This window comes from Lactuca sativa, chromosome 6 (genome assembly GCF_002870075.4).
Source record: "Lactuca sativa cultivar Salinas chromosome 6, Lsat_Salinas_v11, whole genome shotgun sequence".
NCBI classification, from domain to species: domain Eukaryota; kingdom Viridiplantae; phylum Streptophyta; class Magnoliopsida; order Asterales; family Asteraceae; genus Lactuca; species Lactuca sativa.
The window spans coordinates 203261263-203288452 of NC_056628.2; the positions used below are offsets into that span (position 1 = coordinate 203261263).

Below are 27190 nucleotides of genomic sequence, written 5' to 3' on the forward strand. Positions count from 1 at the left end.
TAAAGCAAGCAACATTTGGGCATTAAGTAACCAAAACCAAGCATATCCTAATCAGGACATCACATCACTGACTAGTCCGTACTATCATGCAGTTCAATAAGTACATATAGTGGGTACATAAGGCATCTTCCTAGATCCTTAGCCCTAATCTAGCATGTAGTTCTCATACACATACAGTAGGCATATAAGACATCCTTCCTAGATCCTTAGCCCTAATCTAGCATGCGATTTTCATAATCATATCATATATCATAGCAACATATATGGGTATCTTGAGGAAAACTTACTTGAGCTCGGCCGATTGCACGCATCACACTCCTTGTACTTTCTCAAAACCCTTAATTTTAATTTTTGAAATTTTTTTTTCATTGTAAAAGTTTCTCAAACCCTCGATTTGATTCTAGACACGTCCAAAGGTATGTCTGAGTCCCTCAAACCAAGGATTTGATACCAACTTGTAACATCCCAAAATTCAAGACCAAAAATTTCCTTTTTTATTTAATAATTATAAAACCATTTGTCTGAAAACATCCATAGTATCAACTCATATCAAAACCAATGTATCAATAGTCAAAACATGTCATGATAAATCAATATCAGAGTAAAACTCCCAGAGATATCATGTGCAAAAAATGTAGTGTGATGCACTACGATCATGCCGAGTCCTTTTCCTTCGAAGAAGAAAAGCCTAAAACCAAAACTGAAAATTGTAAGCACAAAGCTTAGTGAGTTCCCCCATCATACGACAAAATCACATACTATCAGGCATATCTGGGTGCTTGGCCTACCCTATCAGGCATATTTGTGTTCCCGACCTACCCTATCAAGCATATCTGGGTGCTCAACCTACCCTACTAGGCATATATAGGTGCCCGACCTACCCTCTGGTTTATCTCAACCAGTTATGGGGATTATTTCACATTACCACTACCACATAATACATAGCATAAACATACTGCCAGACATATCTGGATGCCCGACCTACCCTCCGGTGTATCTCAACTGGATACGAGGACTATTTCACCCCTACCACTACCACATAATGCATAGCATAAACATACTGTCAGACATATCTGGGTGCCCGACTTACCCTCCGGTTTATTTCAACCGGTTATGGGGACTATTTCACCCCTCCTACCAGTATCATATAATATCATAACATACTGGCACCTAATATCATAGCAACCGATTCTGGGGACTATTTCACCCCTCCTACCACTAGTGGGTCGACATTGGTGGCTTCGACCCACTTCTACTGGAAGGTAACTCACCAAAAATGTTGTAAAGTAGTTGCAAGACTATCGGCTTTGAAATCAACCCCACTCAAACACCTACACATAAAATAATTCCTTTCATTACCATTTCATACTCATGACCCCTTAAGGGTGTGACAACCCGAAACTTTTCCCGTTAGCTTGAACCAAACTCCGTTAATAAAATTTGGATATTATTTATTTTTCCGTCAAACTTCTTGGTTTAGGAAATCAACTAATTTTATATAGTTCAAATTTTGTTCAAGTCGGAACCTAAAATCATGCGAAAACCTATTTATGGTCGTAAACTTGTTTGCGGTCAATGCCAGGTGTACCCCACCACCGACCATGAAAACCGCTATAAATATGAGACCCTACCCCCTCATTTACACTTTACTGGCCAAACACCCTCTCTTTCTCTCTCTAGACTCTTGACCGTAAACTCCCAAAACACCCTTATTCTTCCGGAAATCATCGAGAATCACCATTGGGAGCCATTTTGGAGCATTTAGAACACATTTTCTTCGAAATCCAGCATCATTGTTCTTGAGTTTACGGTCGTACACGCTTCAAATCATCAAATCTTCAAAGGCCATCAACTCATTTACGACCGTACACTCATCGAATCTTCAAAGACCCTAAACCCCAGTTCACTGCCGAAAACTATTCAGGGCCATAAACTGCCTGCTGGTCGTAAACCACTCTTCACGGTCGTAAACCCTTGTTCACAGACGTACACATCCCTTAAGTGGGGAAAAGCTTGTTTGCTCGATGCAATCAAGTCCCGGTAACATTCCTTAACCGAAAGCAAGTGTTTTTCTAACACTTTATCTAACTAAATCGCTAATTTAGATACATATATATTTATTTGATATAAGGATTCCTCTAAGTGCCATGTACAACCACTCGAGGATCTTTATTTCCAGTTCGACGCTTTCACACAACAATCAGTGACTTCATACCCCTACGCTTTTATGGTTTTTAAACATTTTCAGGGGGGAATACAAGCCAAACACAAAGATTTTCAGTGAGTCTGAAATTATGCAATTATTAGAAATCAACAGTTTTTCATAAAGCAATTAGATACCATATCCCTTTCGTAATATGCGGAGCATAAGGGACGTTTTCTAAACTTAATTGCATAATTTTCAGAACAGTTCACAAACATAACATTTCAGTCAAACTATAACAGGTAAAGTTTGGGGAATTCATTATCAGTTTTACAGATACAAATTACTTACACGGTTGAATATATAAACTATGACAGATGTAGTTTATCTATCGCTACATACAGATAACAAGAGTATCATACTCAATAATTATTTTGGGTATAATTATTTATACTCTATCAAATTTACAAACGATTTCAAACACGAGAACAACGATACAGAACAACACGTAAACTAGTTAATAAAGGATTGTGAGACAACTCTTCAATTGTACCCTTCGGGGTACTGGTAAATCCTATACATTTAGTATAGCGAGAGTCTCCTTAAGGGAGAGCGTGAGATTTGTGAAAAGATCTATTCGGGACTGACAATCTCACACCTGAATTGTTAGCTACAGTTAGGCAGGCATGCCTGGGATAACAAATATCATAACTTATGACGACTGAAGAAACGTCGCGGAGGTCATCAGTCATATCAGGCATGGTTATACGACCTCAAAATAGTATAGATTAACCTTCATTTATGGGATTTCATTCTTGGATAGTTTTATTCTAATTAATAGAACTACTACGCAATACACTAAAGGGCACTCCAAGGATACAACACTTGGTTTTATTTTAAGTAATAAAACTACTATACATACTGGTGATAGCCAGGGTTTTCAAATAGAACACACACTACATATTGGTGGTAGCCAGGGTTTTCAAACAGAACATACTATACATCCAGTAACAAACAAACATGTTAGAAAATATTAGATTTTCTTGGGAAGCATGTATACACTTTTCAGAACTTGATAACAATGGTTTTCACTACAAAACAATCTTATGAACTCACCAGCTTTATGCTGATACGTTTTCAAAATCGCTTGTATTCTCAGGACATCAGTAGACAGGTACCCTCGACAGCTTTTGAGAAGACGGAGCATATGGAGTTTTTTCTTTATACTTTTGTTACTTTTGATGTATATAAATTATGAAACCAACAGATGTAAATATTCATATAATATTGTAATGGTTGTGTTTACTTTGATTACTATGATACAATTGTTGTGATACTATACATGACGTCCTCCACCCCCAGACGTTTCTGCCGTTTGTTTTACGGTTTGGGGGTGTGACAGATTGGTATCAGAGTTATTGTTTATAGTGAACTTAGTATACCGAACCTTACAAGGTATACAACTATAAACGCTAAGGGGCCGAAGTGCTCTGAACTAAAAGTATACTTTTGAAATACAAGTATTTTACCAGAAGTATACAAGTATACCTACACATAAGAAACAGTATCATAAGTAGAACAAAATAAAAGTATTTGGATGTTGGGTACTGCGGTTAAACTTGGGCAGTTCTGTAATCATGTGTGGGGTCAATATATCCTGATAAACTATATTTATTCGAGACATGACCAACATGTGTTTGGGAGTGACTATGGTGTTGCAGAAGACCTAAAACTTACCAAGCTCTATATAACAAGATACCAATAAAACAGAATGTACAACTTAAAATACTATAGGAGTATTTTATCTAGAGCCGGATATAGTGTGGAGATTCATTTCCAGTGTTGCCACTCATTCCTTCTTAGCGATAGTTTACTTGCAGTAGTAACATTTCCTTGTTTATCGCTTAGTAGAACACTTTATCTATCAGGCTGAGATATATCTTGTTTCATATCTCTTCAAAAATCCAGGGGACTTACCATCCTCTTCTTCCTGATTATTTTTAGAACAAGATGCCTTCAAAGAAGAGACCCAACTGAAAGAACAACAATCCTCCAACAGACCCAACGCCACCACCTCCTCAGTTCAATCCTGCCATGTTCCAGGCAGCAGTCACGGTCGTTGTGGCTGCCGCAATGTCGCATATTATTTCTGGCGGCTCTAGCAGGTCGAGAAGTGGTACCCATCCCCTCAATCTTGATGGTGGTCAGGGACACCAGAAGGAGTGTTCCTATAAGGAATTCATGAACGCGCAGCCCAAATCCTTTGACGATAATGGGGGTGTCATTGCCCTAACTAGATGGATCGAGAAGATTGAACGGGTCTTCGAAATCTGTGGTTGTTCCAAAGCAAAAAAGGTGAAGTTCGCCGCCTGCACCTTCACCGATAGAGCATTGACCTGGTGGAATGGTCGAGTTAAATCCCTAACCCTGCCAATGGCGAATGCCAAGGGTTGGGAAAGTTTGAAGAAACTTATGCTCGCAGAGTACTACCCAAGGAACGAGATGCAGAAACTGGAGCACAAGCTTTGGAACCTGTAACGCCTGTGTTTTCTGGCTTGCCATTTTTAGCAATATAATAGTCTAGGTTAACCTTTGTAACCCATTTTGAAATAATAAGAGTGTATTATTTGAGTATTATGTGTTTTGTGCTTAATTGCTTAATTATGTGGTTTGATTAATTAAGAATAAAAATAAGCGTCAAAATTTAAGTGTAAAATAAACTTAATATCTTTGGATAATGTTGTAGTAGTTGAAACGAGGTTTCCGAATATATATAGAACGCCCAAATCTGACTTCGTATGAGGAAGTTATGATTTATCGAAATTTCGACTTAGCAGTATGCAGCCTGAAATACTCGATTTGAGATCGAGCGGTTTTTAGCCGAAGCAATCTAAACGAGGATCGAAGGTCTCGTTGTTGGTACCGAAGCAATAAAAAGTTAGGCGAGAACGGACGTCAAACGAAGAAGTTATGAGTTTATAACGAAAGTTTCTGTTCCGGCCTATTGAAAATAAATAATAAAAATAAAGTTAAAATTAGCCGACGGAGTCTAAACGAAAGTTGTAGAGCGTCGTCTCACCTTCGCGTGGATATAAAGAACGTCGAAAACGGAGTTCGTATGAAGAACATATGAATTTCCGAAGTTTATAAGATAATTTGTATTTAATTTTAATTGGAAAATCCGGTATTATCCGAAGAGGAGTCAGCGATCCGATCTGAAGTACGCCCCGCGTACTCGTGTACGCCCCGCGTACACCGAAGATATCGACACTCGCATCAAGTGGCTTTAGATGACGAACGCAGTGATGATTTCGGACTTGTACGCCCCGCGTATAGGCGTACGCCCCGCGTACTCCGAGGCTCCAGCCTCCTATAAATAGGATCCGAGGGCAGCCGAGTTCTTTTGCTATTTTCTCTCTTCTCTCTCCCGTTTTGCATCGATTTGCGTGCCAGAAATATTCCAAAGCCCCGGTATTATTCTCGAGCCCCGAGGCAAGTTCCGAGATCCCGAAGATCCCGAGAAGTGCGGTTCCCAAGCCGAAGCTCTGCCCGCGAGAAGTTCGATTTTTGTAGAGATCTTCCAGATCTGCTGAGGATTACTACTTTTGCAAGCCGTAGTGCTGTCCGATCATCTTCTGATCAAGTGAGTGTGTAGTTATTTTCTTCTAACACATAATTATGAAGTATTTTATACGGAATACGTATTATGTGTATAATTTTGTGGTTATGTGTGTGAATGTGTATTCACTTTCTTCTAACTCATAGATATGATTTATTCTCTATGAGATACGTGTTATGTGTGTGTGTGCCTCATCTGTTATGTGAAATCTGTGTTGATTAACAGCATGCTATACAGGTTTTAAAGTACGTATAAAATGTATATTTTTATCTACTAATATGTTGGGTAGAACATGGCTAGATAGTTGGTGTGTAATAAACAGATGAGAGGCCTCGTTGTTGTTTGATTTAGTCATCTAGTGGAGTTTAGATGACGACCATGGGCTATTCTAGACAGTCTTGTGGAACATTATCAGGTTCGCCACCTGTAGGTGTTAATGAACTTGGATGTTCATTCGTTGTACTCCATCCCCCTCATGGTTGCCTTATTTGACTTATATTGTTGAGGTACCCCCGAAGCATGTGTTGTCGCCCCGATGAAATATTCTTAGACTAGGTCCCTTATGTTAGTTGTCTTAGGGACATAAAGTGAGAATAACGGGAATGGGTAATTGGGTTATTGTTGGTTGGTGAAAATTAAATATGATTATTTATTGTGGGTTGAAAACCCTATATGCTCACCAGGCTCCCAAGCCTGACCCACTCAGTTTTATTTGTATTACAGGAAGTGGCGCGAGGGCATAAGATGGATGAACCATCAAGTTGTTTTGTTTACAAGTCTGTATAAGTATATATTTGTTGAATGACTTGTAATGTTATCGTTTATGCTTATTGGTCTGTATCGGAACATGACACCCCGAGTTTTGTTTATATAATGAAAAATACATTTCTTTTATGAAATGCTTTGGTAAACATTGTTTTATCATGTTTTGTTTTAGGGAACAAATTCCGCAACTCTTTCAAATCAAAAGTATTTACTCTGAAAATATTTTAAAAGCATAAATGAAAATCGGTCTTTTCTGGCCGAGATTTTGGGGATGTCACAGAACCTGAAGATGAAGGGTTCCGAAATTCCCTCCTATATAGCTAGATTCTATGATCTGGATCTCCTCTGTCCAGGGATGGCCACCCCGGAAAGCAAGAAGATAGAAAGGTACATTTGGGGATTGACGCCCCCAACTCAAGGAAATTTCTTGGCTGCTAAGCCTACCACTTTTGATAGCGCCAAGTGCCTGGTGCAGACCCTGATAGATCACAGGGTTAATCTTGATGAAGTGACAGCCACTCCCGAACCACCGAAGGAAAGTGGTGGGAAGAGAAAGTTCTGCAAAAAGCATAAGGAACAGTCTTTGTAGGAGCCCTCCAAGAAACAGCAAGTAGTGGCAGTTCATGCTGCTACCACTCGTGTCGCTGCTCCTGTAGCTCAAGGACCTACTAGTAGATATGCGGGCACCCTTCCTCAGTGTGACAAGTGCAATTATCATCATCACATGCCATGTTGTGATACGTTGTGCAACAGCTGTGGCAAGAAGGGGCACACAACTCAAGTTTGCAAAACACCAGCCCAACCAACCAATCAAGCCCCTGGAGAAGGAGTTAGACAAGCCTGTTATGGCTACGTGGAGGTTGGGCACTACAAGATAAAATGCCCCAAGGCAAAAACAGCTGGCAACACGGGGGAGTGCTAGCAATGGGCCAGGAGGAAGCAGTTGTTGATCCCACAGTTGTTACGGGTACGTTCCTCCTTGGCAACTCTTATGCATGCATTCGTTTCGATTCAGGTGAAGAGAGAAGTTTTGTTAGTCATGCATTCAAGCATCTTCTCAAACATAAACCTCAACCCTTAACCGAAACATTCATCGTTGAGATGGCTAACGGTAAGAAAGAGATCACTAACGATGTATTCATCGGCTGTACCCTTACCCTAAACGACCATTCCTTTCTAATCGATCTTATGCCAGTTTCCGTAAAGAGTTTCGATCTCATCATCGGCATTGATTGGTTGAGCCCCAATCGCACTAATATCCTTTGCTATGAAAAAGCCATTCGCCTCAATCAGCCATCTGGCGAAACCCTCATGATCTATGGCGATAAAATCAGCTCAAACCTCTGTATCATTTCGTGTATCAAAGCCCAGAAATATCTTCGAAAGGAGTGTCATGCATTCCTAGCCCATGTCGTTAATGATAAATAGGAAGTTAAATACCTCAAGAGCATCCCCAAAGTTTGCAACTTTCCTGATGTCTTTCCCGAAGAGCTTCCGGGAATCCTTCCTGAGCACCAGGTCGAGTTCCGCATCGACTTAATCCTCGTAGCTAGTTCCCCATACCGTCTAGCGCCAGCAGAAATGCAAGAGTTATCCAGTCAACTCAATGAGCTTCTCAGCAAAGGATTCATCAAACCGAGTTTCTCACCCTGGGAATCCCCGATCTTATTCTTGCAAAATAAGGATGGATCTTTTTGGATGTGCATCGATTATCACGAATTGAACAATCTTACCGTCAAAAATCGTGATCCTCTTCCCCGAATCGACGACCTCTTCAATCAACTTCAAGGAGCCAGCTACTTCTCGAAAATTGACCTAAGATCATGGTATCATCAGCTACAAGTCCATGAAGGTGATGTTCCCAAGACAGCATTTCGGACTCGATATGGTCACTACGAGTTTGTAGTAATGCCTTTTGGTCTAACCAACGCAACAGTGGTATTCATGGATCTGATGAATCGGGTGTGCCGCCCTTTCCTAGATAAGTTCGTGATAGTATTCATTGATGATATACTTGTCTATTCCCGAAGTGAGGAAGATCATAGGCAGCACCTGAGGCAAGTGCAGGAAACTCTAAGGGCGGAGAATCTAGACGCGAAATTTTCTAAGTGCGAATTCTTGATTCGAAAAGTAATTTTCCTTGGTCACGTGGTAAATGAATAAGGCATACACGTGGAACCTTCCAAGATCAAATCGATAGAGAATTGTTCAGCACCGAAGACTCCCACAGAGATCCGTCAATTCTTAGGCCTTGTTGGCTAGTATCGTAGGTTTATCCAAAATTTCTCCAAAATTGCTAAGACTCTAACTACCCTGATTCAGAAAAGTGTACCTTTTTGTTGGGAAGAAAAGCAAGACATTGCGTTCCAAACATTAAAGCAAGCCCTATGAAGCGCACCTATCCTATCTCTGCCTGATGGGATGGAGGACTTCGTTGTCTACTACGATGCATCCAATCAGGGCCTAGGTTGTGTGCTCATGCAGAGAGGAAAGTTTATTGCTTATGCCTCAAGGCAGCTGAAAGCACACAAAGTCAACTATACAACTCACGACCTAGAGTTGGGAGCAGTGGTCTTCGCATTCAAAATTTGTAGACATTATCTCTACGGAACCAAGTGCACCATCTTCACAAATCAAAAAAGCCTACAACACATTTTCGACCAGAAAGAGTTGAACATGAGGCAACGGCGATGGGTAGAGCTACTCAGTGATTATGAGTGCGAAATATGCTACCATCCCGGCAAGGCCAATGTGGTGGCGGATGCCCTCAGCCGAAAATTGTACTCAGGACGTAGAGTGAAGGCATTGGCCATGACCATCCAATCCCATTTATCCGCACAAATCAGAGAGGCTCAGCTAGAAGCCTTAAAACTAGTGAACATGCCGAATGAAACCTTGAGGGGAATGCAAAAGTACTTAGAGATCAAGGGAGACAAAGCCTATTACTTTATGGACCGGATCTGGACCCCAAAGTTTGGTGGTTACAGGGAGGTTGTCATGAACGAAGCTCACAAGACTAAATACTTCGTTCACCCAGGTTTGGATAAGATGTATCTAGATCTCAAGAAGTTATAATGGTGGCCAAACATGAAAGCAGAGATCACTACCTTCATGGGAAAGTGTCTGACTTGCGCCAAGGTGAAGATCGAATATCAAAAGCCCTCAGGTTTGCTTCAGCAACCAGAAATACCTGAGTGGAAGTGGGAGAGGATTACTATGGATTTTATCACTAAATTATTCAAATCTCCAAGTGGGTATGATACCATATGGGTGATCGTCCACCGATTGACCAAATTCACCCATTTCATGCCAATCAAAGAAACTTTCAAGATGGAAAGACTTGCCCGAATCTACATTCAAGAGATAGTTCATCTACACGGTGTGCTTGTGCCCATTATCTCTGATCAGGATAGCAGATTCACTTCGAGATTTTGGCAGTCACTGCAGAAAGCTCTTGGAACTAAGTTGGATATGAGCACAGCCTACCATCCACAAACAGACGGGCAGAGTGAGAGGACTATACAGACATTTGAAGACATGTTGAGAGCATGTGCAATTGATTTTAGTAAGTCGTGGGACATCCATTTTCCCTTGGTTGAATTCTCCTGTAACAACAATTATCACACTAGTATCAAGATTGCACCGTTTGAAGCCCTATATCGCCGTAAGTGCAGATCCCCTCTGTGTTGGGCTGAGGTGGGCGACACGCAACTAGCCAAGGGACAAGTCCCCGACAGCACTCTCACAGGCCCGGAAATCATTAGAGAAACTACAGAAAAGATCATACAAATCCAGGAACAACTAAAGGCTTCGAGAGATAGACAAAAGAGCTACGTCGATAAGAGACGAAAACCCTTGGAGTTCCAGGTTGGAGACCGTGTTCTATTGAAGGTCTCAACCTAGAAAGGCATGATACGCTTTGGCAAGCGTGGAAAGCTAAATCCGAGATACATAGGACCATTCGAGACCCTTGCTAGGATCGGTCCCGTAGCATACAAAATTCGTTTACCACAAGAGCTTAACAATATTCATCTTGTCTTCCATGTCTCGAACCTTAAAAAGTGTTTATCCGATGAAACCCTTGCAATCCTACTCGACGAGATTGAGATCAACGAGAACCTTAACATCGTGGAAGAACCAGTTGAAATCATGAATCGGGAGATCAAACGAACGAAACAAAGTCGCATACCAATAGTGAAGGTTCGCTGGAATGCCAAGCGGGGACCTGAATTCCCTTGGGAGAGCGAAGATCAAATGAAAAAGAAATATCTGCATCTCTTTCCGAGTCCATGATTTGTATTCTATATTTGAATTTTGGGACGAAATTCCCTCTAACGGGGGGGATGATGTGACAACTCGAAACTTTTCCCGTTAGCTTGAACCAAACTCCGTTAATAAAATTTGGATATTATTGATTTTTCCGTCAAACTTCTTGGCTTAGGAAATCAACTAATTTTTATATAGTTAAAATTTTATTCAAGTCGGAACCTGAAATCATGCAAAAACTCAATTTTTTCTCGAAAAACAACAGTTCACGGCCTGACTGGAGTTCACGGCCGCAAACTTATTTACGGCCGTAAACACGTTTGCGGTCAATGCCAGGTGGACCCCACCACCGACCATGAAAACCCCTATAAATATGAGACCCTACCCCCTCATTTACACTTTTCTGGCCGAACACCCTCTCTTTCTCTCTCAAGACTCTTGACCGTAAACTCCCAAAACACCCTTATTCCTCCGGAAATCATCGAGAATCACCATTGGGAGTCACTTTGGAGCATTTAGAACACATTTTCTTCAAAATCCAACATCATTGTTCTTGAGTTTACAGCCGTACATGCTTCAAATCATCAAATCTTCAAAGGCCATCAACTCATTTACGACCGTACACTCATCGAATCCTCAAAGACCGTAAACCCCAATTCACTGCCGAAAACTATTCACGGCCGTAAACTGCCTGCTGGTCGTAAACTACTCTTCACGGCCGTAAACCCTTGTTCACAGACGTACACATCCCTTAAGTGGTGAAAAGCCTGTTTTCTCGATTCAATCAAGTCCCGGTAACATTCCTTAACCGAAAGCAAGTGTTTTTCTAACATTTTACCTAACGAAATCGCTAATTTAGATACATATATGTATTTATTTGATATAAGGATTCCGCTAAGCGCCATGTACAACCACTCGAGGATCTTCATTTCTAGTTCGACGCTTTCACACAACAATCAGTGACTTCATACCCCTACGCTTTTATGGTTTTTAAACATTTTCAGGGCGGATTACTAGCCAAACATAAAGATTTTCAGCGAGTCTAAAACTTATGCAATTAATACAAATCAATGGTTTTTCATAAAGCATTTAGATACCTTATCCCTTTTGTAATATGTGGAGCATAAGGGATGTTTTCTAAACTTAATTGCATAATTTTTAGGACAGTTCACGAACATAACATTTCAGTCAAACTATATTAGGTATAGTTTGGGGAATTCATTACCAGTTTTACAGATACAAATTACTTAAACGGTTAAATATATAAACTATCACAGATTTAGTTTATCCATCGCTACATTTTGTGTATAATTATTTGTACTCTATCAAATATACAAACGATTTCAAAAACGAGAACAACGATACAGAACAACACGTAAACTAGTTAATATAGGATTGTGAGACAACTCTTCAATTGTACCCTTCGGGGTATTGGTAAATCCTTTACATTTAGTATATCCAGAGTCTCCTGGAGGGAGAGCGTGAGATTTGTGAATAGATCTACTCAGGACTGACAATCCCACACCTGAACTGTTAGCTACTGTTAGGCAGGCATGCCTGGGGTGACAAATGTCATAACTTACGATGCCTAAAGAAACATTGCGGAGGTCATCAGTCATATCAAGCATGTTTATACGAACTCACAATAGTAAAAATTAACCTTCGTTTATGGGATTTCATTCTTCGATAGTTTTATTTTAATTAATAGAACTACAACGCAATACACTGGAGGGCACTCCATGGATACAACACTTGGTTTTATTTTAAGTAATAAAACTACTATACATACTGGTGGTAGCCAGGGTTTTCAAATAGAACACACACTACATACTGGTGGTAGCCAAGGTTTTCAAACAGAACATACTATACATATAGTAACAAACAAACATGTTAGAAAATATTGGATTTTCTTGGGAAGCATGCATACACTTTTCAGAACTGGATAACAATGGTTTTCACTACAAAACAATCTTATGAACTCACCAGCTTTATGCTGATACGTTTTCAAAATCGCTTGTATTCTCAGGACATCAGTACACAGGTACCCTCGACAGCTTTTGAAGAGACGGAGCATATGGAGTCTCGTCTTTATATTTTTGTTATAATTATGAAACCAACATATCTCAATATTCATATTATATTGTAATGGTTGTGTTTACTTTGATTACTATGATACAATTTTTGTGATACTATACATGACGTCCTCCACCCCCAGACGTCTTCGCCGTTTGTTTTACCGTTTGGGGGTGTGACAAAGGGTCAACTTTGGTCCAAGTCAAAGTTAACATTCTGGTCAAAGTCAACATTCCGAGTGGACTCAATTCGCCAAGTTGGCCCTTCAGCTCGTCAAGTTCCATAAATCATAAAACCCTGAAATTGCGATCCAAATCGTCGAGTTATTTCACAAACTCGTCAATTTCCTCCGATCCACAAAATCGGGACTTTCCCACTCAGCTCATCGAGTCTGTCCTAGAACTTGTCGAGTCCTTCCTTTTATAGAATTGGGACACTTTGAACCAAATCGATGAGTTCCACTATGAACTCGTCGAGTTCTTTGGTTTGTTAAGCTTTCTTACTGTATTAAGCCATTATTCTTCGAGTCTAAGTCCCATATTCCAGATTTGGGTAGAATACACATCTAGGAGGGTAAAGTTTCTGACTTTACCCATCAAGACTCATCCTTGAAGAAATTATCTCTAAACCTAACTCACAATAACTCCAAAAGCCATCAAAACTTAAAGATAAGCCAAGGGGTCATAGATCTGGACTCTAGGATAGTTTGGTCACATAAAGTTCCCATCTTTACTTTCATGCATAAACTACTTGGCTCAAAAGGCCAAAAAGATGGTCCATAAGTTGCATGGGACTTCCATGGCCATAAAGTTGGCACCTTTATGCCATAAAGTCCCCTAAAGACCCTAGATCGGAAGGGTTAGCCCACATGGGACGTCCAAATCCCAAAGACCAACATTCTTGGACAAAAACATGGAGAAAACATCCTAAAAGTAAATCTAAGCATACTATAGGCAAGGTAGGAGCTTTATACCTCAGATGCATCAGAAATGAAGATCAACTTCTAGATCTACTCTTCTCCTACACGTCCTTGCTCCTTCTTCAAGTATCTTCTTCTTCAAACTTACAAAGACTGCACAAAAAAGCCTCAAAACTCTCAAAAATGAATTAGGGTTTCGTTTCTAGGGTTTGGAACGATGGAGGTTGTAAATAAGGCCAACTTACGGGGGTTAAGGTGTTTAAATATGGTGCAAAACCCTGAAAATTACGGTTTCATTCTGCCATTCCTACTCGTCTGTAACATCCTGGCTTTGAGGTATGATATGTTTATTTATTTATTATGAGTTTGACTAAGCAACTCGAAGAGTTGGTGCCTCAACTTGTCAAGTACGGATGAATTAGCCACGTGGGTTTATTAATCAACTCGACGAGTCGGAGGGACCAACTCACCGAGTTGGCGCTGTGAGATGAAACCTTAAATCTCCGGGGTTGGGACCTATTTATAGGACCTTATGTCCTCATTTCTGCCTCACCAGCCACCCAACTCCCCTGTGTGAAACCCTAATAGGACATTTATGCTAAGAGAGAGTGAGCGAGCTAATTTTGAGTGTTTTTGGTGAACCATTGGAAGAGAAGAAGAGAGATTCAAGCAAGAAACGAGGGAAGGCTGTGGGATCTAGTGTTCTTTCATTTGGAGCTTCTGTTGGAAGGTAAAAGTCATCACCTTGCTCATCATGTTATTTACATCTTGTTAATGAGGAACTTTTTGGGCTTTTTCCATATTTCCTTGAGATTTTGTGTGGCTTGTGCTTGCTAAGCATTATGGCATCAGATCTGGACCTTCTGAGGTCCTTAGAGTCCAAAGGTCCTAGCTTTATTCAGCCATAGTAGGGCTTTTGTGTGTAAAACCCTAAATAGATCATGTTTTGGCATTTCAAGCCCTAAGTGCCATGCATGGACGTAAAGCTTGTTGCTTTACATGATTATCGAGCCTTGGAAGGTTGGATATAGAGTTTGGGATGGTTTTCTGCCTTGAAATCGTCTGAATGGAAAAAGGGTTTGATAGGACTCAACGAGTCGGCTAGGGTTTTCCCTGAGGAGTTTGGATATGGGTAACTCGACGAGTTAATGACACAACTCGATGATTTAATTTGGATATTCGCAACATTCTGAAGAAAATAAGGTGACTCGGCGAGTCACATGGTTGCACTCGGCGAGTTGGATCAACATGGACTGTTGACTCGAGTTTGACTTCTGTTGACTTTAGGGTTTGGTCAATCATGAGTTATGGAGACCATGGAGGAGTAAAATGGTCTTTTCCCAATCCAAGATTTAGAGAGGGAAAATAACTTAGTTTATTTAGAATTTGTGATTTAAGTGTTAATTAGAGATAATTATCATTGTGACTAAGCGAAGGCTAGATTCGGTGATTCGTGTTCGACGAGTACATATTTGCTTAGCTTACGTAGGAGGTGAGTCTTCTCAATATACTTATCATGAGTGGTATCTTTGTGTGACTGTAGGGTCATATCTGCTTACTTGAGTATCGTGTTATCTTGCGTCATATCGTTGTGATTTATGCTGAGTATTATATTGAGCTTGTTGAGTTAGGATCGGAGGGTCCACCCGAGTTGTGGGACTGGAGGGTCTCCACTGAGACACATTGACCAGAGGGTCTTATTGAGTTACAGCCTCGAGTGGTTAATGTGATATGGGTGGTATTTTGGGGAACTCACTAAGCTTCGTGCTTACCGTGTTATGTGTTATGTGTTTCAGGTACCTCTCAGGACCGTGGGAAGGCACCGACTTGATTGTACACACCTATTCGCGACTATGTTAAGGATTCGGGGATTTGACTTTTATTGTGGATTTATGTTGACATTTGAGACACTTGTGGTTTTTATGAAATACATAACGACCCATTTTTACAAAGAAAATTTTTCATTTTTGATTAATCAAAACCAATTGCATAAACCATAGGTTCTCAAACATTTGTTTTCAAATCAACATTTATTACATCACTGTTTCCCTTTTTAAAACATCAGAGGGCCCAAACACCAAAAAAAGAGATAGAGTGCACGCCACGTCATGACGCCTTGCCCTTGCCCTTAGGCTCAGAAGTACCTGAAACAAATCAATAACCTATAAGCGAATGCTTAGTGAGTTTCGCAGAGCATACCACACACAATCACATATACACACAACCTGGTAGCTAATAGATCTACACACGTACCACAGAAATCAAGCAATACGATCCAGCAAAAGTGCCATGGGTTACCCGCATGGTCTTTACCTAGGACTGCCATGGGCTACCTCAATGGCCTTACGTCCAATGCCATGGGCTACCCCATATGGACTTTACCTAGGAACGCCATGGGCTACCCCACATGGTCTTATATCCAATGCCTCAGGCTCCCCCCGGGGTCTTCCATTCCAACATAACAACACATAGCATATCAATCCACAAATAAATAACATACACATAACATTTTCACATAATGGGTCGGCCTTGGTGCCTTAGACTCATAGGTATGATGAGAAGACTCACCTCCGTCCGATGAATACTAGTATTGTCCTCCTAGTGATCCACAATCTCCCGAACTCTCTAAAGTAATAGCAATAGTAACACAATCAATGATAGGTCATTAATTTCCACAAGGAAGGCCCAACCTTCAAACGTACCCCTAAGGCCCAATTACCCTAATACTGCAAATGGGCCCCAAAGTCCAAGTCCAATACCCTTAATGGGTCCCTTGGCCCAATAAGACCCCACCAATATGTCCTAGGTCCAAACGGATGAAAAGGCCTCTAACTCACTGAATCCAATCAAGCCCAACAGCCACATGAGGTCCAAAGGCACAAAGGCCCAAAAAAACTTAGGGTCCGACTGGGCTGCGTATGCTCAGCGTACCACCTTGGTACGCGCAGCGTAATGGGGTTTCAGGGACTACACATTTTTTCCATTAAGTGCTTAATGCTCGATCCATTCACGTCCAAAAGTTAGATATAAGTTTAAAAAGATGTCCTAAGGCATAAAGTTGGCAACTTTATGCCCTTGTATGCCTCAAAAACGCCCAACACCCCCATTAAGACCTTTCCAAGGTCCTTTATCCATGCATGAGACCAATACACCCATCAAGATCTCATTTTTATGTCTCTAAATGACTAAAGGACCTCAGATCTGACCGTTCCACCTCATGGAGTAGCTTATCTCATCAATTGAGGTTAAAAATCAACCAAAAAGGGACAAACTAGAAACCCTAGCTAGATCTAAAGGTTTCAATGGCAAGGTGCAAACCATGTACCTCTAAAAGCCTTGCAAGATGTCCACAATACAGATTCTTGAAGCACCAAACCGTCCCAAGCTTGTCTAGCAAATCACCTTCTTGAAAGAACTCCCAAAATGCTCACCAAAACCCTCTTCTTAAGCTCAAACACTCAATCACACTCAAACTCAGCTGAAATATACGAAATGGGGCTAAGGAGGCTGATAGGGTTTGGTCCAAGAGGTTATAAGTTGTTTAAATAGGGTCTCAAGTCCGGATTTAGGGTTTTGGTCTTCATCAGCGTACGCCCGGCGTACCCTTACGTAGCCCTGAGTATGCGAGATACCCCCGCGATTAAAATGCAAAGTACGCTAAGCGTACTCATAAGTACGCCCCGCGTACTCCAAGGGACCATTTATGAAAAACTTGAAATTATTCAAGGGTTTCCAAGCCATACCTGATTTAGAGTGTTACAACTCTCCCCCACTTGAACTAGACTTCGCCCTCGAAGTCTACAGCCGAAAACAGTTCGGGGTAATGCTCCCGCATTTCCTCCTCCAGTTCCCACGTCCATTCGGAGCCCCTTTGGTGCTGCCACTGCACCTTTACCAACTTCACTTCCTTGTTCTGAAGGCCCTTCGTCTTCTTGTCTAAGATGGCAACCAGCCTCTCAACATAATTCAGGCCCCCCATCCACCTAAATATCATCGAGGGATATAATTGCAGACTCATAGGCAACACACTTCTGAAGGAGTTGATGTACGTTTAGGGGAGGTAAATAGGGCAACATAACCATAGTATATTTTTGGTAAATAGGGCAACATAACCACTGTTAAAACATAGTATATTTATTGCAATTTCAATGGGAGGGAAATAAAGGAGTGGATGTACGTTTAGGGGAGGTAGCTCTTTCCATAAAGAAGGGGTGTAGAGGCAGACATCACACGTCGCATAAAGGCTGGTTGGTTTGAAGTGGATGGTTGCCTCAAGAGTCTTATGTAACAGGAAGGTCCCCTTGAAACTAAAAGAGAAATTTTACAATGTAGCTATGAGGCCTACCATAATGTATGGACCCAAATGGTGATCATCCAAGAAGGGCTATAAGAGGAAGATCAAGGTAGCAGAAATTGGGATGTTATGGTGGAATTTTGGTAAAAGGATGTTTGGATAGGATCTTGAAGTAGTTATAAGGAACTCCTTGGGAGTGGAACAGATCTTTGAAAACTAAGGGGAGGGACATTTGTTGGTATGAACATGTTATGAGGAAACTATCATCAATGAGAGTTGGAGGGTTGATTCGATGGTAATTAATGGTAAGAGGAAGTGAATACGTCTTAGAAGGAAAATAATCATAATGTGAGACGTGATATGGAGGAGTTGGCTCTTTCCAAGGACATGGCCTCATACAGGGGTGGGAGGCAAAAAATCAAAGTCGCTCTATAGCATCGCTCCAATCATTGATCTTTATGGTTGATACTTGCTTCATGTTCATAGACTTATTCTTTTTGTATTATTATTCATGTATTGTTGTACTCTTATTATTAACTTACACCCTTGTTTCGCCTTTTTGCAAGTTATCAAGCTCATATGCTTCTTTATGATGTATTTGTCTTTCTGTTTAAACTAACTTACTTTTTCCATTTCTGCTCATCCATAGATTATCGTTTTGCTCATGTCATAGGTCATATTGTTACGCAGTCACTCTTTCACACATCCAGACATGATTGTCGACATCTACCGCCCCTGTTTTATTCTAATGGGATTCTTGAGGTTGGTTGTTGTTGTATAACAATGATGTGGACAACCTCCATTTTAAGCAATAATAAATGCTCAAAGCAAGACGTTCTTTAAAAAAAAAATATTACTAATTACTATCATCAGATAATGTTCAACCAACAAACCATTAAAAAAATCGATCACGACTGTGTAATAAATTAGTTAGCTGCATTCAATGTCATAGCTACCATGATATGATGCTGTCGTCTATGTTGTAAATTTATAAATTATTGTTTAATAACAATTTATAAGTCTTTAAATAATTAAATACATTTCCTTTTTTAGCTAAGTTTATAAAACATAATAGTTATTTATTTATTTATTTTTCCTCAAAATTAAGATGTTACTAAACAGGAGTTTAAAAGGAATCACGAAACTTGAGCTAGGGTGGTGGCTTTTCGTTGTAAATATGTGACATGATGCTAAAATGTGAAATTGAGTTTCCCGAAAAAAACAGAATTCATCTGAGCTATTCTTCTTGTGATGCAGATACTTTAGGTCTACAATGGAATGGGCTTGCGAAGATCTAGAATTAATTCTCACCGGTTTGATGTCCATTTAACACAGAATTTAATGCCGGTCGTATCTGTAACTCCCTACCCACTCATTTCTTTCGGTTCACATTCGATGAAACAAATCTATAAAATGGTATGTCTTTCTTTCTATTTTGTATCGTATCTCATTTAAGCCATTCACTCTTCATCTGTCTTCATTGATCATATTATATGTTCTTACATCTAAGTGTCTTGTAAAGTTCTTGTTTTTATCTTTCATTTCAAGTTTTCAACCCCCTCCCCTTACGCAGACCAAGAGTTTGATAAATGTTCGAAGTGAATCCCATCTAGTTTGTCGACTTGGGATTCTTTTTGGATTCAGCCTATGTCAACCATCAAAATCTACCATTCTTTAATAAATATGCTCCCATATGAAACTGTTAAGATTGTTTTTAGAGCTTTAACAGTCTTGCTCTGGTTAGGGACTTGCATGGCAGAAACATTATCTGCTAACTTTGTTTTTGGTGATTCTTTGGTGGAAGTAGGCAACAATAACTACATTGCATCTCTATCGAAGGCAAATTACATACCAAATGGGATCGATTTTGGGATGCCCACAGGAAGATATACAAATGGAAGAACAATAGTAGACATTCTAGGCAAGTCATTTCTCATAATCATTCTTTCCTCGTACACTTTTTGAGACTTTTTTCCCATAAAACTGAAATTACCTATTTACCCTTATGTTGCAATTTCAGGAGAGGAATTGGGTTTGAAGGATTACACTCCGCCATATCTGGCTCCAAGGACATCTGGCCCACTACTTTTGAGGGGTGTCAATTATGCATCTGGTGGTGGTGGAATTCTGAATGAAACGGGAAAGATCTTTGTAAGTGAACTTTTTTAATACTTTCGGTTTAAAGTTTTTATCGATGAAAATCGTTTTTATTACTAGCTCATTTATTGTAGTGATGTAGTCACACTCCATTTTTAGAAAGAAATGATGTTATTCCAACTTCCTTGCATAATCCCATGAACATTGCTAAAAATATGAGGAATCTTGTTAACCGAAACTACGTGGCATTATAATTTGTAACAAATATGTCATTCTAGATTGAATTTTCCAAAAAAAAATTAACTAATTAAATCTTGCAATGTTTCATGTGGGGTAGGTGGGCCATGGGTAAGTACTTATATTTCTGGATTTTGCTTTCTACAAATGTTCATATCCAATAAAATTATGATAAGTGTTATCACTTCATATTTTTTTAACTAACTCATTTAGACTATATTAAAGAATATATCAAATAAAATTAAATTGAATAGTGATACGTCATAATCTTAATGGGTAGGAATAATTATAGGTAGGAGACAATTTAATTTTTCTTAACATAAACATGGATTATGCTACAAATTTTAAGCCATGTGCTATTTAAAGAATTTGAACTGAATTACAAATTTAGTCCCAGTGTTTTGACAAAATTTATTGCTATAGTCTGATAGTTTGTTCAACTTTTCATTCTAGGTGCCATGTAACTTAATGTCCCAGCCCTTAAATCCATGAAAATGACTATTTTGTCTTTCTTCGGGCATGTTTGGCACGGAGCTTTTGGAAGCGTTTGAGAACTTCTAGCTTTTAGTTTTTGATAAAACGCTCTAGTTTAAACAAGAAGCTTCGTTTGGCAGTACGAGCGTTTAGCTTTTAGTTTTAACAAAACGCTCCGATTCTAAAAGCTACTTCATGTAGCGTTTAACAAAACGCTCCTGAGCTTTTGAAATCAATTTCCATAATTACCCTTAAAAATATATTTATATATTTATTTATTTTTAATCAATTGTCTTTTTATATAATTTTATATATTTCAAAAGCTTCCAGCTACTTTTGCCAAACATTCATATAACAAATAAAAGGTACAGCTTCCCGCTGCCAGCTACCAGCTACACGCTACTAGCTACCCGCTACCAGCTAACCGCTACCCGCTTCCAGCTAACAGCTACTTTTGCCAAACACGCCCTTCATCTTCCTCTTCAATAAACTACCAAAAAAAAACATGGGGTTATAAAAAATATATACCTCCAAATCATTTCCGAAACACAAGCTTAACAATTAAAAATTTATCCCCATCTATTTTGAAATATTTTCTAACAGCCCCCTCATCTAAGTTGTTTTTAAACGCATATCTGATATTGATGAAGTATGTAGTTTTAAGAAATTGAAGACAAAAAAAAATGCTCATTTTTATTTTGCATATTTGACAGAATAGATTAATTAGTCAAAAATATGGGAAAGTTTTAAATTTACAAATATATAATGGTATTATTATGTTCATAGGGTGGAAGGATCAATATGGATGCACAACTAGACAACTTTGCAAATACGAAGCAGGATATAATATCCAGAATTGGTGCTACTGCAACTCAAGAGTTGTTGAGTGGAGCTCTTTTTTCAGTAACAATTGGTTCAAATGATTTTATAAATAATTATCTCACACCCGTTGTTTCAACAATTGAGCGAAAACTGGTGTCTCCAGAAGCATTTGTGGGAACCTTAATTTCAAGATTCAGACTACAACTTATGGTAACCTCATGAAATTATTTTTATTTGCATTTATTTATTCATCTTCAAGATCTTCATTTCGATTTTGGGATTTCTTTATTGATTTAAATCCACACTCTAAAAGTTCACTTTTAATTTGTTAATTTATTTATAAAGGTTATAACAAATAGGTCTTACCTAGAAAACGTATAAATTAACATTTTTAAATATGCACGAAAATACAAATGGAAATATAATGTTGACACCTATTTATCTCAATTAAAGTAATTTCATATTCTTCGAATTTTTTGAATCTTGATTGATTTATGTCACGTGCCTTGAAACTTGCACTTTGTAATTACGAATTCATTTTTTTCTTTGGCGTTGCTATTTCTTGCATACAGAGATTAGATGATTTGGGTGCTAGAAAGATTGTGATCCCTAATGTGGGCCCCATCGGATGCATTCCATATCAACGGGACATAAATCCGTCTGAAGGAAATGACTGTGTGGCTTTGGCAAATCATTTAGCTCAACTTTATAATCGGCAATTGAAAAGCTTACTTGAAGAACTTAATATTGAACTCAAAGGTTCAACATTCCTATTTGCAGATGTGTATAATATTGTTGCAGATATCATTCAGAATTTCGAATCATATGGTGAGTAAACTTTTAAAAGATTTATGTTTTTGATTTTTTAACTTGATTTTATTCCATTTGATACTTTTATGCCTTGTTTTTTTTAAATTTTCTTTGTCTGACCGATATTTAAAAAATATTTGAGAAGATGATAGTACATTTTAGTGATGGAAGGAAAAAATAAATGAAAAAAGAAATTGTAATAAAAATGTCTTTGTCTTTACCAATTAAGTCCTATCTTTTACAAATTTGTCTTCATTTTTTTGTTCTTTCATTTTTTTCAAAAGTACCTTCAATGTTCGTTCAAATATCATTTATTCAGACAACATTTTCTGAAACCAACTTATCTCGATTGCAAAGTCAATTTGGCATTTAAATCTTCGGTTCCAAACAGGTTTTGAGAATTCAGATTATGCGTGTTGTCATGTGACCGGTCAACACGGTGGTCTAATCCCATGTGGGCCCACATCTAAAGTTTGTACCGATAGATCAAAGTATGTTTTTTGGGACCCGTATCATCCTTCGGATGCCGCCAATGCTATCATTGCCAAACGTTTAATGGATGGAGGCCTTGAAGATATATCCCCTTTTAACATTAGAGCTCTTTTTGGATCTTGAAGAAGAAAATGAATTTGGGAATTTTATGTTATTATGTATCCATATTTAGATGAATACGTGTATGAGTTAAAAGATATAGGTTTAAGTTTTGACATATCATTTTTTCAAAATTTTAATCCGTTTGGGAGACATTGCTAATCAACATTGCAAATATTAGCTCTAACATATGTGTTTTTCGTTTGATTTTAAATTATGTGAATGGGTATTATGAATTTTTGAATTCACTAAACCTAACATAATGTGTATGAAATTAATGGAGAAATACAAAACCAATGCTTTAAAATCCGGATTGACCCGGCCAGTTCAACCGGTTGGACCGTGACCCGGGGTAGAAGGCGGGTCAAATGAAACCGGTTTTTTGTAAAAATGCGAACCGGATCGAACCGGCCGGGTTTCCCCTAAACCGCGGTTCGACCGCTTATGTTGAACCGGTTGAACCGGTTTGACCCGTTTCAATAGAGTTTGGATAGTTGGATACAAGTAGCGAACGCCAAAACAATGAGCCATTTGCGGTTTCTTCAATGTTTTTCAATGTTTAAACTTTGTGGACATCAAATTATTAGTTTTATATGTTTATGCATTATGCATGAAAGTAAAAATATATAGAAATAGAAAAAGACCATAAACCGGGTTGACCCGGCGGTTCAACCGGTTGAACTGGTTGACCCGTAAACCGGTTATCACACCGGGTCAACTAAAAACCCGGGTTTTAAAACATTGTACAAAACAATGACGAGTTCGTCAAAGGTCAAACCTTACGTCCTCTTCACTATTATTTTTTTTTTCTTTACATTAAATTAATAAAAAGTTGGTAAAGAAAGCCACCCCAAGACATTAATAGTCACATCCATGCCATTTTCATTCTCATTGGTACAATTAACATTAAAAGTATTAACTTTATTCATAATTCTATATACATATCCGGATAATATTATAAACAAAATTTTGCTATTGTAAACTTAAATAAAACAATAATAATGATAAAAAAAATAAGTAAAGAAACAATACACCTACTTGTTATGTCGATTGATGCCAATTATAAAATACGAAATCAACAATAACTAACATTGCTTCTCTTACAAAAATGAACAGAAGAAAAAAAAATCTAGTAATAAAAAATTATGAGAAATAAGAATCATATTTTTAAAATCACTAAATCATAAATCAATAAAATCATAAATCCATTCTCTAAATAGGAATATATTAAATAAGTTTTCAAAGAAAAAACAAAATGACTAAAATCAGAAATTAAGAAAATAAGAAATCTATTTTTAGAATCATGAAAAACAAGGTATCAGTTTTCAGAATTAGTGAAATCATAAATTGATTTCCAGAATCACGAGTACAATAAATCAATTTTTAAAAACTAATAAAATCATAATCAAGAAAATAGACTTCATAACTCAAAATCAAAAAAATCATTTTTCATATATTAGACTATGAAAATTCATGGAAATTAGACTTCAGAAATCATAATCAAGAAATTAGACTTACTATTTGTTTGTTTGCAATAGCCAAAAATCAATCAATCAAATAGAAATTGATTTTCAAACCATCTTATATCCATATTTTGTCTTTTAATAGAATATAAAAGTTTCTAATATACCATGTACAAAACTCTAATGCAGCATGGAGAAAGAGAAAAAAGGAAATGGTGGCAGAAGAGGAGAGAGAGTGTGAGGATCATCCACGGTCGAGATAAAAAGCATGGGTTTCTCCCAAGCCAACACAATCTTCCCTCCGGTATCTAGCATCCACGCATTATGCATGCACCTCTTAAGGGGAAGTATAACACATAACAGGGACATACTCCTAAAAGAGACAGTATGGGCACCTGCCCCTAGAATTTTAATACCAAGTGCTTCTTATAATTTTGAAGGTAGATCTAGCTTTCTAGTGGTTGAGTTTAGGAGGATCTAGTAGGGGTTGATTTTTCTGATTTTGAAATCGATATGCTTCAGTTCATGAAATCGGTGTGTTTTTATTTGATTTTCTCAAATCGATATGCTTTTTTCCTGAAAATGATTAGGTGGTGACAGAATTAAGAGTCATAGGAGATGAGAATCATCGGATAAGGAGGGCATACAGGGGTTTGAAAGGATGTAGATGGTTGTTGGCATGTGAGAGATACAATGAGATGGAAAAAACTATTAGTAGTTGGCCATATTTTTTCTTAATATTAACGAATAATAAATATTAAAGGAAATTTAAAAATAAATTCATAAGGGCAATATAGTCATTTTATGTCTCATAAAGGATGAAGCATGAAAAATTAAATTAATGAGGGATGAAACGAACAAGATTAAAAAAAATGAATGACTGTCTAAATTTTTAAAAATAAAAGCTAAACATGTTCTTTTTTACACTTGAACGAGGGATGATTTGTATGAATTACTCTGATTTAAAATGCAAAATCTAATATAACTTTTCTAACCAAAAAAGCAGTTGCCACCGACTTAATCATATATTCAAAATAAAGCATATTTTTTCCATGTAAAAATGGGTGCATAAGGATGTTGTGCTCAGCCTGGAATACAATCATGAAGTTGAAAGTACCAGAAATTCCTAGAGGCATACCATCAGAAAAGCTTCCTTGACCAATTAGGTAGATCAAGAAAATAGCAGTCGCAGCTGTAACAGGAGCTGAATATGCAACAACAGTCCAAGGTCGCATACCTAGATGGAAACTAAGCTCCCACTCACGACCCATATACACTTAAGTATCTCCAATTTTTTAAAATTTGGTTTATGTATTTATTTTAAATTGTTTAAATTTACCGGTCACAAAGAAAAAGAAAATAGAAACTTTGAAAACATGAAAAATAGTTTTGTTGGAGCTTATATTGTCATAATACTTAAGATGCATATTATCTCAACATGAACAACGATGCACTTAGATGTAAATTTATCACCCTTAAATATGATACCGATCTGATATATAAAAGACAACATATTGTGTCTTGTTCTAGTTCCCGTGCCCTCATAGCCTTTTTTTAATTTTTTTTGTGATAATGTTCGCACGAAAGAACCATACATGTGATTTGCACTTTGTCGGGAACATGTTGTCTTTTGTCTTGTTAGGGTGGAAGATACTCATCATTCTCATCTCTCTCAACTCACTTGTCACATCACTACTATATCAGTCTCTATCTCTCTCTTTCTCTCTCTCTCACACACACACACATACACAACATATGGAAACTAATCTTTCCAAACCCTCACAACTACTAAATTTTCATATTTTTTATTTAATAAATTATACTTTTACTTATTTAAAACTAAAAAATAAAAGTAACATTTAATTAATAAAGGATACTACAAGAAAACAACAATTAAGATGATAAAATGGCGATTAAAAAACTTAACAACAATTAAAATAAACTAATTATACAATGATGGAATGTAAGCATGCTCATTATAATCATAAAGATCGGAACGAAGCTTGTAACATCCTTATTTCCAATACGTAATTTAATGTGGTTTTAATTTGAATATTTCGCTGAAATCTTGAATCTGAAATTAATCGCAAGGAAGCTCGACATGCATCTTTTGGGCGCGGCGTTGAGGCCCATTGGCTGAATGACTTTTTAGGGTTTTGGGACTATTTAAACACACTTATGTCTATATATTTAGATCATTTACAGCCTCCCTCACCCCTAGAGAGTGTTTCTAGAAACCCTAGCCCCTCCCCTCCCATTATGAGCTTGATTCCACCTTGAGAGTGTCACGCCCCCAAACCAAAAATAGAAATATCAAAATAAAAGACGGGTCTTGAATATGCTACGTCTTCTCAAAACCTGGTCCAGTGTACCTGTCTACTGGTGACCTGAGAATACAAGTTATTTTGAATGAGTAGATCAGCATTTAAGCTGGTGAGTTCATAAGTATTTTAGTGTCAAATGTTTATAGAAGTTTGATGAAAATGTTTGTAAGTATTTGATGTAAAGTTTGTAAGTGTTTCATGTAAATGTTTGTATACTTCATAGAAAATCCTATATTTTCTACTAAAATGGAGAGTAATCTTCTACTAAGACCCGATTGTTTTGTATGTTTGTT

The 27190-nt window shown here is 38.1% G+C and overlaps 1 protein-coding gene across 1 annotated transcript; it reads left to right on the forward strand.

Moving 5' to 3' along the window:
• Nucleotides 1-19538: 19538 nt before the first annotated feature.
• Nucleotides 19539-23276, forward strand: LOC111914171 (GDSL esterase/lipase At4g16230). Its single transcript, XM_023909928.1, has 5 exons — nucleotides 19539-20000; nucleotides 20100-20230; nucleotides 21674-21919; nucleotides 22282-22537; nucleotides 22911-23276. The coding sequence occupies exons 1-5, from the start codon at nucleotides 19727-19729 to the stop codon at nucleotides 23132-23134; spliced, it is 1131 nt and encodes a 376-aa protein (XP_023765696.1). The 5' UTR covers nucleotides 19539-19726; the 3' UTR covers nucleotides 23135-23276.
• The last annotated feature ends 3914 nt before the right edge of the window (nucleotides 23277-27190 follow it).